This window comes from Saccostrea cucullata, unplaced genomic scaffold (genome assembly GCF_032062105.1).
Source record: "Saccostrea cucullata isolate Sc308-1 unplaced genomic scaffold, CSIRO_AGI_Scuc_v1 ctg14, whole genome shotgun sequence".
Lineage (NCBI taxonomy): Eukaryota > Metazoa > Mollusca > Bivalvia > Ostreida > Ostreidae > Saccostrea > Saccostrea cuccullata.
In genome coordinates this window covers 848,976-864,830 of record NW_026941090.1, presented here as the reverse complement: position 1 = coordinate 864,830, position 15,855 = coordinate 848,976, and the positions used below count along the sequence as shown (strand labels likewise).

Below are 15,855 nucleotides of genomic sequence, written 5' to 3'. Positions count from 1 at the left end.
AAAATGATTCCTATATAAAGTTCAGAAGGTAAAATGACTATCTTTTATAGTTCACGCATAGCAAAGCTATACCCCGGGGTATAGTTTTTGCTATCCACCCTCGGAAAAATTTCGTGCAGTTTTTGCCTCCAATTTTGATTTCCAGCGATAAATCTATTGACTGATGATGTCATAATGACTTCAGTAGCATTGTGACGTCATAAAGATTTCATATTATTCTTGCAGTATTATCTTACTCCAAAAAATGCAAACCTCAGAAATTATATTATACATCAGTATAATAAAACGCTTATCCACTGGTTGTGAAAGATTTGGATCAAACCCTTAAGAGGCCCATGGGCAAGCCCTATAGGTCACCTTTGAAAGAGCTATTCCACTCACAACCAGTGGATAAGTGTATACAATATACAGGCATCTTCAAAGCTTTAACATTTAATACTTATAAAATAGAATATAAAAATGCATGCTACATAAGTAGTATATTTAGAGACCGAAACACAATTAAATTAAAAATATGTAGTTTTCTAACAATTTTCTTTTATTTTTCAAGAGTTTTTTTTCTCTTAGTGAAGGATTTGGGTAATAAGAGGCTTTTGGGCCTTAAAGGTCACCTGAGCATCATGTAACAGATTCCTAACCATTGAATTTGTTTCTTATTTTAAACCAGAGGCCATAACATTCACAATTTTGAACATGATACCATTGCTATCAGAACTATACACTTAGCATGCTTACTTTGGTTACTTAATAATACCCATATATAGAGTACAGGAACAAAATGATGCATTTCAACTAATCAGTAGTATTCAGCAGTAATCAGAAGTGTGCCCCCTCCCCCATGGAACCCATGACCCTAGTTCTACACATTTTACAATTCTGGAAAAGGCACCATTGCTCATCATAAATGTTTGACTAATACCAAGGAGCAGATTTCAAAGCATGAATTCATTTTCAGAATATAATTAGAGCCACCACCACCCCCACCCCCGTCCTCTATGGTAACCCTGATACAGGGGCCTTGAAATTCACAATTGTGATTCCGAAGAGGAATAGCTGTTCATCTTAGCTATATAGGTAGATCATCTGCTTAATACCAAGGAACAGATCTAGAGGAGAAGATTTTCATAGACTAATTTTTACTATATAATCTACATAGCCCGCCCTAACACCAGAACCCCTGACCTCGGGGCTAAAAAAATCCAATTTTAGAAGAGGCATCCTTCCTCCTTACAGAGGCGTAGCAAAAGGGGGGGGGGGCAGGGGGGCTGGCCCCCCACTTTTTTTCCCAACCTTACTTATACTATAGGAAATGTTAATTGAAAGCCTGGTTGGCCCCCCACTTGATGTGATGTACCGAAAATGTAGTATTAGAATTGGTACTGAAAGTAGTTGACACTGAGAAAAAGGTTACCTCAACAACACAACCCCCCCCCCCCCCCCAAAAAAAATTGGATTTTCGACTTTGGGCAACTTTTCCCTTTTTTTTTCTCTTTTTTTTGCTTGTCAACTTTTTCAGGTAAGTAAAAAAAAATTCTCTGGCTGCCCCCCCCCCCTTTCAAAAACGATGCTACGCGCCTGCCTTATAACTATATATACTTAGTTTGTTTAATATACCCAGGAGCAGAGAAGAAGATTCATTTTCACTAAAATTAACTAATGTACATGTACATGTATATACGTAGACGTTTAAATGCTTATTTTGAAAACTTTTGGCCACTCTGGTATTCTTTCGTCGTAGCAAACTACGGCAAAAATGTACTATCCTATCCCAGGAGGGGGGCTTTATGCGGAATCCGAACCGTGGCTTGTGACGATGGTGTTCTCTTAACTTAAATAAGTATTTTATTACAAAAGCATGGTGGGGTCTCCGGGGTCACTGGGGATCCGTCGAAGTTCAAAGTCACATGCTCACATCAATCTACATAAAATGGTGAATCAATATATTGTTATTTCATCTAATAAAAAAATATATGCAATCCGAATTTAACAGATCCTAAAATGAAAAATTAGGTAATCAAAAATGTTAAAGCGGATGTTAGAATAATTGTTATAATGCCCTGGCCTATCAAATTAACCTACGAGTAATTTTTTCCTTAACTAAAATTTAATGAAAATCAATGACCTAAAATATATCAGCTAGATTGTCTTGTAATGTGGCTCCAATATACTACAAATGCCAATGTATATTGGATTATGAGTGTCGGCTAGACCCGTTTATTCCCCACCTTAGGTAGTAATTACAGTGGACCGGCGAGACAGCCTAGTTAAACTTAGCAATGTGAAATGATAATTTTCTTAACCCATAAACTGCCAAGTTCCTAATTTGAGCAAATGTTTTCCTAGTGGTAAGAAATCTGTTTGGATAACCTGATAATCGGCAGAACAGAATAAGATTCAAAATGACTGCCATTTCATTTCAAGGTAAAAATTTAGATATCAATATCTTTCGATAATTATTACTAGTAATTAATTTTTAATGAATTGTTTACGAGCTTACTTAAGATCTGCCCAATATCTGCAGGAAATTCTGACCCTCCAAATCAGTAAAGTGATTTTTATTTAAGAAATAATGTATAAGGGCATAGGGCTATGGGTCGCATGTGACCTTTCATATCATTAGTTGAAAGATTTTCATGTCTTCCACGTTTAATCTCTAATAAGTACTTTTTTGTAATAATTATCTACATTTTTATGGCATTTCTTTCATTATGCAAGACAAAATTGCAAAACTTATAAATTTAAAATATGTATAAATTCTAACTCTTTTAAAAGGTGATTTAAAAATATATATATTAAAGTTCCATCAAAGTGACGCTGATTTTAAGTTAAAAGAATTCTATCACTGCTTTTTATTTCGTGCAGATTTCTTATAATATTACACGTTTCTCTTCATTTAAAGAAACTGCCAATGAATACCAGCTCCATTGCGCTTGAGTCAAATTTTTACATCATTCATTACGTCGCCCGCATGGCGCAGTGGTTAGAGCGTCTAACTCTAGAGGAGTTGATCCTTACGTCGCGGGTTCTAATCCTGCTGGGGAACGTGGAGACCAGTCCTTCGGATGAGACCATATAAACCGAGGTCCCGTGTCGCAGTAGGTGCTGGCACGAAAAAGATCCCCCCTGCTCAATGGCCGTAAGTGCCGTATATAGGACAAAACATTTAGCTCTCCACCGGCAAGTGGTGGCGTCTCCATATGAGTGAAAAATTCTCGAGATGGACGTTAAACAACACACAATCAATCAACAATCATCACTGTGATCTGAAACTCATATGGAAACGCCACCGCAGCCGGTGGAGAGCAACAAATTTTGTCATACATGTATACATACTCGGCACTAACGGCCATTGAGCAGGGCAATTATATGGTGGCATATAATTATTCAGAAATGACATTGACTGGACATGCTTGTTAATAGCAAACACGTTTTCCTTTTGAATTAAACATTGGCCACGCATGAGTGGCAAGTCAACAATTTTGAGCTGACAACTTCACTGCTTAACTCTGACAAGAAGTTGCAGAAATTCGCCACCACAGTATTATTTATTGTAGTTTTCTTTAAAAACATTTTTTTTAGTTGAAATATGCGCATTCCTACGATGACCTCACTCTGACCTGTTGCAGTTGGAATGTATAATTTCGGTGAACAAGAAAAAGCAAAAAAACCATTCTCACAAAAACAAGATACTATATACCATTTTTACTGCTGTTAGAATATATGTCTAACTTGGACAACCCCAAGGTACACTTTGTAATTACAAGATTTAACAATGCTAGATATGCTGAAAAACACTCCGTATTTACTAATGGTAGCAAGTTTTTACATAATTTTTGTTACTTGTGAACAAGTGTGGATGAAATTACCTCAGCTTGTTTATGATATTTTTTATAAAATAGGGCATGTGTCCAATTGGTCCAATTAAAAAAATTACATGGATAAAAAGTATCTCAGTGTCCTTATCTGGGTCTTATACCCATTAGCTACACCCAATCACCAAAGGCCATATATTGTACGTGATAGTGTAGGACCTTGCTTGAAAAGCACGTAAGACACATATGGACAGTTACAGACAAACATACAGATGGAAAGGAAACCTCTGCTATAAAAGTAATTATTTATTTATATTTGTTTAATCAAGAAACACCAAAGGACTCAGATAATTGTTACTCAACTATGATGTAATGAAACACTTCCATATAAGAACATACGCAACGTATATTCCTTTATTTTTAAAATCATAGTTACACAAATCATCTTACACAAAAAAATCAGCATTTATTACCAAGGGCTTTGACCAGAAATAAAATGATGAACATCCTTGTAATTTTATAAGAAAAATTAGCATAAATACATGTATTGCTTTAGCTGGTGTTTCTCAAAATCTACATTAAAAGGTACGTTATAAAGAGAAATTATTTTTCGGGTTTTTAATATTTTCTGATAATTTCCATAAAAAAATAGTTCAAAATTTTTTCAAATACGAAAACTTGCACAAGTATGTACTTAAATAATGCAGTCATTTGCTCAGGGGAATAACAAAGACAAATCAAGGAAAAAGTAAATTTGTTCAGTCTATCAGTGACAAGATAAAAAGAAATCTGTGCAGTATTTATTTAGTTTGCATAATTTAAAATTTTTAAAAAATTATCTTTTCATTTCACTAAAATTTAAAGCCAATGAGTCACGCGATTAAAGAATACATTCCGACATGTCTAGAGAGGTTCATGTTGGTAAAATCGAGCATTAATTGGCAAATAAAATCCCCCAGAGGAAGATTCTTACCCACAGAAATAGGGTGAGAATGTTGTTTACTATGTGATAGCATTCACTCGATAAAAGGGTCTAAATAATCACACATCAATAGCGGAAATGTATCCGCATTATTTTCTTTTCAATGAAACTGGTGCACACCCCTGTTTAATTAATTTGCCTTTGATTTCAGTCCCTTGTGGTTATCTGTGCCACTGTACAGAACTAGCCAATGAAACACTGGCGGTAAAATTATTTAAGGTATCAATCAGCATTTCTCTTTTTGTTTGGTCTACTTAGATTTATCGGGATTTAAAAGTGACCCAAGGTGAATCTGCGCTTTATATGTCCACCTACTACTCAAAAGGATATGGTCAGGCTGAATGATTAAACATTGTACAAGGGCAAAGAATGGAAGGTTCATTCACAGTGCATCGTAAAGAATATACATGTACTATTTGACAAAAACTGTGTCACTCTGCACTCATGCATATATTCACAATAGAATATTTATAAGGAGAAAGGATTTATGTAGGAGGAACGAAACGAAGTATATGTACATGTAAAGTAAGAGTCGAAGTAATTCAGTAAGGTTCACATGATTTGATGAAATATATATGACATCTCATTAAGATAATGTGTAAAGTTTCATCCAATTTAGGTTATGAAAGTATTATTTCATAAAAAAAAATATTTTTGAGGTCAAAATCCAAGAATATTTAGATCAGATTTTTCTAGGAACAAACAATTGAAAGACCAAAGTTTCGATTGAAAAGGGTATGAAACTTACGCTTAGCTGAAACTGTAAAGATAGTCTTCATGACCATGAGGTAATATCTCAAAGTCTAGATCACTAAAGTAGTTGACAACCTACTGACATGTACAAGCAAAAATAATATACCAAGAAAAAAAACCATGGTTTCTGTCTATTCAATGCGTCATGATTTGATCAAAGTTTATATCTCAAATCTATAAGGTCAGTTAAATTCAAAGAAATCAAGGAAAGTTAAATCGTCTAATTTAAAGTGTAACGAAAATTTTTATGCTCCCGCAATCTAAGATTCGTCGGCATATACCCCGGTATAGCTAATGTGTTTGACTGCCCGGAAAAAATAACCTTGGCCACAACTATCAAATGATGCTAAGGCTATCATAATTAACAAGTATATGACCTATGGCAAGACTTTTCTAAGGGTATCAACACTGATATCATGACCTTGACCTTAGAACTTGACCTACTTAAGAAAGATCTAACCTTGGCAATTAATTTAAATGGTGGTTGCTAGGAGCTTTTATATTTCACAGGGGTCACGTGACACGTCCTTTCTTTGTATATCATTTTTTTCGAACTTTACGTTAAAATTTAAATCATTTTTTTTTATATTTTAATTTAACATTGGTCATGATCACAACCTCTGATAGGTTAGCAGTAAGATTTTTTTAAATTTCACATTGGTTCGCCTTTAGACATAACTACAAGTATCAAATTTCTTTGGGTGCCAACTGTCTTTAGCTCATGATGACCTTCACTTTGGAGTTTTGCAAATTTCAAATGAGTTTAACTTTAGTAGTGAGCTGCCATACTGAAGCATCAGTATTTCATTAACACATCTTATTAATTTAATTTGAAATTTGCATAAAATACTATTTATATATAATTTTTTACACTCCTTAAATCAAAGATTCGTAAAATTATACTTGTATTATGTATTTTCTTTTATATAAATAAGCAAAGATAAATTAAAAGACAAATGACTCTTTCAATTTTGTTAAAAAATATTAAAAAGGAATCAGAAAATAAATTTTAGAAATGTAGAATATATTAATGGTAGGTGGCAACGCACTTTGAAAAAATTACGCACTTTGAAAAAAATTTTCAAAGTGCGTTAAAATTGGGACAAAATCAACGCACTTTGAAAATTTTTTTGAGGCCAAAATCCAGATTTTTCTAGGAACAAACAACTTGAAAAAAATTTTCAAAGTGCGTTAAGGGTCTACATCAATATATTTTACCATGGCTGTACACTTAACGCACTTTGAAAAAAAAATCATATTTTAGTCATGGAAAGAATTTATTTGTTATTTATCTTTCAAAAAACTAATATACCCTAAATAAAAATGAATTGAGTTTACTCCATGCGTCATGATCTTGATTAAAGTTTATATTTCAGGGTCTAAGAGGTCAGTTAAATCTTTATCTTTCCAATACGTGTCGGTAAAAAACAAGGAGCAATAAACCTAAAAAGGGTACGCTGCATTTTCAATGCTTATACGATGAATATATCTTTCCAAAATAAGTGGGGGTATAGCTAATGCGTCCCCTCCCCTGGAAAAAATAACCTTGGCCACAACTATCAAGACTATGCTATACTCAAAGCATTCATATAACTATGTATTTACCTAACTGGTATGGCGTTGAAAACTTTCAACAATAAATGAGTTAATTAAAACAGATAAAACTAGAAGTTTTTAAGTACATTAAACGTATTAGAGAGAAAGAATTTTCTAATTTGAACAATCAAATTGGCCCCTTTTTATTATGATAAATGCTAAGTGGCTTGAAGCTGTCCTTTCTGTTAGTGCCACCTATACATTTTTCTACTTATCAAAGACTAGAATTAAAAAAAAAATCGAATTAATGAATTTAACAATCGTCACTCTTTTTTTCAAGATTTTTTTAATTTTTCATTTTATTTTATCAAAACCTTAAATATTTAAAACGTTAATATCTCATGATGACCTTCACTGACTTTATCATAAAAAAGTTATCAAACCAGGATCTGTTATTTATCAACACATCTTATTAATTTAATTTGAAATTTGCATAAAATGTATTATATTTTTTTTTAAAGTGCGTTAATAAAGATTCGTAAAATTATACTTGTAAATTTTCTTTTATATAAATGCAAAGTAAATTAAAAGACAAATGACTCTTTCAATTTTGTTAAAAAATATTAAATAGGAATCAGAAAATAAATTTTAGAAATGTAGAATATATTAATGGTATCCATTAATATATAAATATTACTATCGAGTGATGCTAAGGCTATCATAATAATATTAATATGCGTAAAGGAATGTTAAGACATAATTCTTTTTAAAGTAACATTCTCTTTTCTCGCGTCTCAGCCTGAACTGAACCAAATTATTCGCTGAGAAATGTCAATGATCGTGACCTTTTATGTGTACCGATATCACATTGCAAAAGCAGGACTGTTTTGTAGTGTGTCAATTTTTTATCAGAATTAGGTGACTTTTAACTTTCATGTGAAAACATGTCTAAAGAGACGTGTCCCGTAAACTGGTATAAAATATCTCGGTTAAAAAGTAAGAAATGCTCACTTTTAACAAACTTGTTAAAATATAAGTTGTAACATCAACTTATCTCTCAATGACCTGTTTCGGTTTAAAATTTGTTCGTGTGCATGGCTTTGTTTGGAAACAATCATAAAGAAAGTTGACGATACAAAAGCTGAAGTCATTTCTTTTGTCATCATCCAATTTTAAAGTAGTTAATATGCCATCATATTCTGTAGTTAGTAAAGCAAACAAATATGAAACAGATCTGTTAGACTCTATAAGGTGTCTTAGATTGACTTCATTGGGGTACATCAAGTTGACATATCAATGGAATTAAGAAACTTTTTTTTAAATTGATAAAACATTGTCACTATTCCAGTAACTGGATGTCCTATTCCTACTTATATTTACCAAAAAGGTACTTAACTCAATATCAGGCACCCCCGCTTCAAGACAATTTTATCAATTTATTAATTATTCACTAATGTCAATATGTCATAGTTCACGTCCAGAGACTTTTATCTTTTTAAACACATCGTTTCAGATCAAGCCTCTTTATCGTTAACCACTCATTTATTCCTCGAAAATTGCCTCACAACATTCCAAGACTTTCGACGGAATACAAGAACTTCCGATTATTAGTATATAATGTGGGATAAAACAGGACACTTCAGAATGGAACCCTCACATTTTATTCATATAGTTTTTTTAAATTCTTTTACGTATATTTTCTCCGGAAACAAATTGTCTTTGCACTTAAACTTTTTAAAAACTATTCTTTAATAAATTAAAACACTCGATCCATTCTGATTTTGTCACGGTCTTCCCATTACATTTCTACCAACCTTTGGCATATATAATATTTGAAAAAAAAATCACATTGCCAATTAAAGGACGAAGGCTTGCAATGCAATGCATTCATTACGGTGTATAATGCTTTGTCAAAATCAGGACTAACCATAGAACAAACTTATTGCTACGGACGGAGTAGCATTTTGAAGGAATGTTTAACATCATCTATATTATAATTTTAGTCACATGCAGTGACAACACTATTTATTGAAAAATTAATACGAAAATGACGAAAAAACTTCGAAGTCATTAGCTTCTTATTTCCATGAAAATCAGGTCAAACTTGTTGCAGTTGGGGAACCAATTGTTGACAGAGTGTGCTATCGAAAGGTAAAGTGACATCGCGTTATACTGTATATATAGCTTGATACATGTTTCGTGATCTATTGAATGGTGTGAAACTTGGTATGGTGTTTAAATTAATTATTTGAAGTATTGGAATTGACATTTCACAAGTTATCTATTAAAAGTTATGCTCTCTCTCTCTCTCTCTCCTTGACCGTTCAACAACCAATCGTTCGTTTACATTCGGTGGGGGTCTATTTAATAAATACTTTAGACAATTGTAAAGAATAGATTTAAAATATTTCTGTTTAGCTGTGAATCCGTCTCTTATCCGCTGTATTTATAACAAGAATGCATGACTACAAAGAACAGGGAGGCAAAACGCCCTCATTGTGATTTAAGTAGACTTTTTAAGTTTGATCGCAGAATTCTTATATTTCTAAAGGTACATCCGATTAATGGCATGTCAGTCGCTGGGTCAAATATCTTTCCCAATTAAGATTGCAATGTACTAAAATTGTACGGAAATTTCTCAGCCCTGGAGAAAGAAATATAAAACATAAGATGACCAAAGGCTCTCAGAAGTTAGACTAGAGTAAATGAAATCCGATTTACCTTCCAAGATTTTGAAAAAATACCTGGTTTAAAAAATCGAGTTTGTTACAAATATTATTTTCTCTATTTTCGTAATAAGCTTATTTTGGCATTTTGAGGGCTATAATATTCTGAATCTTTAAGAAAAATGTGAACAAATCAAAGTGTGAAGTAAAAAGGCAAAGGAGCTAAAGCCACGAAGTACCAAAGTACCTCCTGTCCTGAATAGATAAAACGTCCTCTAGTGACAATATAATATAGGATTTGTAGGTTATGAAACAATTCAAGTTTTGAAGATATTTTTTCCTAGCTTTCTTTTATTTACACTGTCTATAGAATTTGGTAATATTTTCAAGTACAATCTATAATGTAATGAGTTCTGCATAACATGTGTGTTTTGCTGTTACGGTATTCAAAACATCATAATACGAAGGTTAAAAAGTTAAATTATGATTTTATTATACGTCACAAATTAAGTGCTACGGGTATTACATTCTCGCCATGTCGGGACTGCACTGTAGCAACTGTTAATGATATAACGTCACTAAATGATACAAATATCATTAAGTGTTGCAACGACAACGCTTAATGCTATAAATTATTACATTAATGGTTGACCTATTCAACCGACTATTGGACTTTTACGAGAAGCGCTGACTTTTACAGTTGACGCTCTCAATGCTATAAATTATTACATTAATGGTTGACCTATTCAACCGACTAATGCTAGATTTCCGCTAAATGAAAGAATTATATCATTAAATGATATTAAAAGCGGATGAGCATGTCGACTGTTAATGCAATGATTTATGACATTAAGCGTTGCATTTCAACACTTAATGATACGTCTATCATTAAGCGGCATTATATCATAAGCGGTTGCTACACTGCACACAATGTCAAGTTTTTGCGATTTCGGAACTCCACACAAAAGTAAACTTGACGTGCGGACGCAGGTATTTTAAATTTTTCATAAATCGCCTTTGCAGACAAGACAGGGAGTTGAAAAATAAAACCAGGCATTGGATTATTATTTTCATAAGAGGTATTCTCAAAACTGCATACGGTAATTGCAAACAAAGTTTCAAAGCACGGGTTACTCAAAGCATAGAAGGGGGTTAAGGAGAGAGACTATTCAAACAATAGAAATTAAAAGCAAAGATAATTTTAAGTTTTAAAAATGATGTCATTGTTTATTATGTCATCATTTTGAGAATGAAGATGCTCTGTGTCATTTACGGTACTTTCCCAAGCTTTCAAAAAGGAACAGTGTCTATAGCAGAAGGAAAATGGTGACGATTGATGACCAAGCAACACATTGAAAAACAGTTCAATTCAATGTAGATTAGAATCATTCCCAGGTAAGCTTTGACTTTCAGAAAGGCTTGGCATTCTCGGCGCTGTGTAATTAGCGTCTGTCAAATGGCGAATAGATTCTCATTGGTTAAGAAATTAATAACATCAGGAACTTTAAATTGTCGTTGACAACGATGAGACGACTTAAGCCCCACCTCTTAGCCGGACGAGACAATGTTATTGGTTATTCGATACACTAATTGGCAATTGCCCGAATTTCTATTCCATGTATATTTCAACAGCGAAGGAAAGCTGTGTAAATTTCAGAAACTAATTTAATATGTAACGTCGAGAATGTAACGCCTTACTGAAAGTCCGAGCTAAACTGGAAATTGGCCTAAGAATTTAAATGATTACAGTTGACAGAAAATATATTCATTATCTAGATGTAATGTACACAAAGAGGATGTTAACGTTTTTGGTTCGTCTCATCCGCTCAAGAGACAAATATAGACATGACAAATAGAATGACCCTATATCAATACAACCGACATGGTTGCATAATATTTAGATTTTAAAGGATTTTATATTTACGTCGATACCCCTGGATCCTGTACTCTTACAACAGAAATATTTTCAATATTATGGTCAATTGAAATTGTAAACCAACACATCTTCAATATATAGCACATGTATATATGATATATAAGGAAACAAGAGTACTTTACTTTTATTTACATGTAGAAGTTTTAACACCTTATTTATAATAAGCATTATAAGAGAAATACATGTCCCCTACCGGGATCCCCTTTTTTCTTTAGGGTGTCATTTTATTAGACCCTGTGTATGAAAAAGTGCCACTTAAATAAGGATATTTCGGTTTTTACTTGTTTATGAATGAAATGTCTTGGAATTAAATCGATCTTCCTTACAAAGAAAGACCACATCTTTGAATGCCATTTGACACACAAATGTTTTGATCAGAACAGCTCATTTTACATTGATGAAAAGCAATTTTATACCAAAAAATCAAACTTGATCTATATTTGTCACTATAAAGCTATCCAGCAAGTTTCAAATCATGACAACCTCGTGTAGAACATTAATTTAGTGCATCACGAATCCTATTTTGTGAACCCAATTATAAAAAAAATAAAAATACTATATTTCCTTCAAAAAGCAATGAAGCAGAACGAAATGCCAAGTTGATCTATAACTAATCAAGGTAAAAGCTGTCCAGCAAGTTTCAAATCATGACAATCTCGTTTAGAATATTAATTTAGTGCATCACGAAATAAATTTAGTGCATCACGAACCCTATCGTGAACCCAATTATGAAAAAAAGTTGCTGTCCTTTAAAGAAAGGACTACATTACGTGGACGATATGTATGTGTTTCTATCCTTAATTCAATTAAAGAAAATTTTTAGGTTTAGTGAATGTTCATGTAGGTTCGTTCACAACTTTTAAATTATGAACTGCCTACTTTGACGGATAGTACTTTCTTAACGAAATTCTTAAATTTAATCTCCGATTGGCCTATAGTTTTTTTCCATTTTATAAAAATTGGACTATTTTGATACATGTAACCCATTACGACTGGGAATTGACTCTGTTCTGGATTTACACGGAAACAAGCAAATTCAAACAATTATTGTTCCCCGCTTTTGGTATCTTAATGGATGGGATGCCAATATTTATGGCATTTTGTATCAGATATCTATGCCCTATCATGCGTCATTGCAAAGTTATCAACAAAGTTGAATTTTCTTAAAAATAAAGTACATTTTCATAAATTTTAACGGGTAAACAATTATAGCATTGAAACATCTTGATACAGGGAATGTACGTCATATACGAAAGCCCATCTCTGCTCGATCAAAGGTTATAACGAAAAATAACATGTTTGAAAAATAAGCTTCAATTTCAACGACAAGGAGTCAAAATTCACAGCGTATTGAGAAAGGTCTTGTCACAGGTAATACACATATGAAATATGAAAGCCCGATCTCTTCTCATCAAGAAATTATGGCCTACTTTTAAGTTTTTGAAAATTTAACTGGGCCAAACTTCAAGGTCAAGATCACCATTTCAAAAACCATTGTATATTAAGAAAGGCATTGTCAAAGGTAAAACGCATGTAAGATATAATATGAATGTCCTACCTTTTTCTCTTCAAAAGTTATTACCAATATAAAGTAATGTTAAAATTTTTGAAAAGTAGATCAAACTTCACGTTCAAGGTCACGGGGTAAAAAGTATAGTATATTTGAAAAGGTCTTGTCACAAGTAATGCAAGTGTGAAATATTAAAGCCCTATCTCTTCTCATTCAAAAGTTATGACCAAAGTTAAAGTTTTTACAACAAACAGACAGACAAATGAGCGTAAAGCGGAGGACAATTATTATATTGCTCATTGACATCCAACTAAGGTCAACGGTTACTAAGTAAAAAAAATATTAAACGTAAAACTTAACATGATTTAATTTATATATTCTCCAACATTTTACAGAACAAATGACGAAGACAGGTTAGATATTTACTTTCAATGGATGGAATTCGGGGAAAATTTCGACAAACGGCACAACATTTGAACAATCGGTGAATATACAACTTATGAACTCTCAACAAAAATCAATACCATGGAAACTATATACCTCAAGGATCCTTCTCTTCTTGTGGGTCATTACAAAGGCACAAAGTTCAAGTACAGAAAATCCAACAATATCCTCGACAAGTTTTCCGCTAAATATCACGGAGTCCGAGTCCACATTTACAACCAGCGATCCATCACTTTCTTTGCCAACTTCTTCACAATCAAATAATACCACAGAAGAAAACAAGACAAATACATCTTCAACAGAACCTTTCTATACCACGACTCCATTAAATACAAATAGCACAATGGAGGATAGTACGGGTTCATCCACTGTATCTAATACAAATAGCACAATGGAGGACAACAGCTACAGAAAGCACCACAGCTGTTCCAACAACTGTAAGCAGCACAAGTGAAGCCAGCACCTCTACAACTGAAGCCACATCCACAGCTGCAGACACAACAACCTAACAATCAGCACAACTGTCAGCAGTACACCTTACCAACTAAGTCCATTAAACAAGTAGTACTGAAGACAGCACAACAGCTACAGAAAGCACCACAGCTGTTCCAACAACTGTAAGCAGCACAAGTGAAGCCAGCACCTCTACAACTGAAGCTACATTTACATCCACAGTTGCAGACACAACAACCTCAACAATTGGCAGCACGGAGTCCTCCACTGTCAGCAGCACTACCGCTGAAGTCACTTCAACAAGTACAGAACCTAGCACCACAAGTGAAACCAGCGCAACAACAAGCAGTACTGAAGCCAGCACAACAGCTACAGAAAGCACCACAGCTGTTCCAACAACTGTAAGCAGCACAAGTGAAGCCAGCACCTCTACAACTGAAGCTACATTTACATCCACAGTTGCAGACACAACAACCTCAACAATTGGCAGCACGGAGTCCTCCACTGTCAGCAGCACTACCGCTGAAGTCACTTCAACAAGTACAGAACCTAGCACCACAAGTGAAACCAGCGCAACAACAAGCAGTACTGAAGCCAGCACAACAGCTACAGAAAGCACCACAGCTGTTCCAACAACTGTAAGCAGCACAAGTGAAGCCAGCACCTCTACAACTGAAGCTACATTTACATCCACAGTTGCAGACACAACAACCTCAACAATTGGCAGCACGGAGTCCTCCACTGTCAGCAGCACTACCGCTGAAGTCACTTCAACAAGTACAGAACCTAGCACCACAAGTGAAACCAGCGCAACAACAAGCAGTACTGAAGCCAGCACAACAGCTACAGAAAGCACCACAGCTGTTCCAACAACTGTAAGCAGCACAAGTGAAGCCAGCACCTCTACAACTGAAGCTACATTTACATCCACAGTTGCAGACACAACAACCTCAACAATTGGCAGCACGGAGTCCTCCACTGTCAGCAGCACTACCGCTGAAGTCACTTCAACAAGTACAGAACCTAGCACCACAAGTGAAACCAGCGCAACAACAAGCAGTACTGAAGCCAGCACAACAGCTACAGAAAGCACCACAGCTGTTCCAACAACTGTAAGCAGCACAAGTGAAGCCAGCACCTCTACAACTGAAGCTACATTTACATCCACAGTTGCAGACACAACAACCTCAACAATTGGCAGCACGGAGTCCTCCACTGTCAGCAGCACTACCGCTGAAGTCACTTCAACAAGTACAGAACCTAGCACCACAAGTGAAACCAGCGCAACAACAAGCAGTACTGAAGCCAGCACAACAGCTACAGAAAGCACCACAGCTGTTCCAACAACTGTAAGCAGCACAAGTGAAGCCAGCACCTCTACAACTGAAGCTACATTTACATCCACAGTTGCAGACACAACAACCTCAACAATTGGCAGCACGGAGTCCTCCACTGTCAGCAGCACTACCGCTGAAGTCACTTCAACAAGTACAGAACCTAGCACCACAAGTGAAACCAGCGCAACAACAAGCAGTACTGAAGCCAGCACAACAGCTACAGAAAGCACCACAGCTGTTCCAACAACTGTAAGCAGCACAAGTGAAGCCAGCACCTCTACAACTGAAGCTACATTTACATCCACAGTTGCAGACACAACAACCTCAACAATTGGCAGCACGGAGTCCTCCACTGTCAGCAGCACTACCGCTGAAGTCACTTCAACAAGTACAGAACCTAGCACCACAAGTGAAACCAGCGCAACA

The 15,855-nt window shown here is 34.7% G+C and overlaps 1 protein-coding gene across 1 annotated transcript; it reads left to right on the top strand.

Annotated features, from left to right (window-relative positions):
* Positions 1–4,711: 4,711 nt before the first annotated feature.
* On the top strand, positions 4,712–15,465 carry LOC134257098 (integumentary mucin C.1-like; the record flags this gene model as incomplete). The annotated part of the gene is made up of 5 exons (XM_062739741.1): positions 4,712–4,733; positions 4,946–4,998; positions 5,946–6,011; positions 15,112–15,207; positions 15,397–15,465. Coding segments are annotated over exons 1-5 (306 nt in total), but the record flags the coding sequence as incomplete, so codon positions are not given.
* Positions 15,466–15,855: the final 390 nt, after the last annotated feature.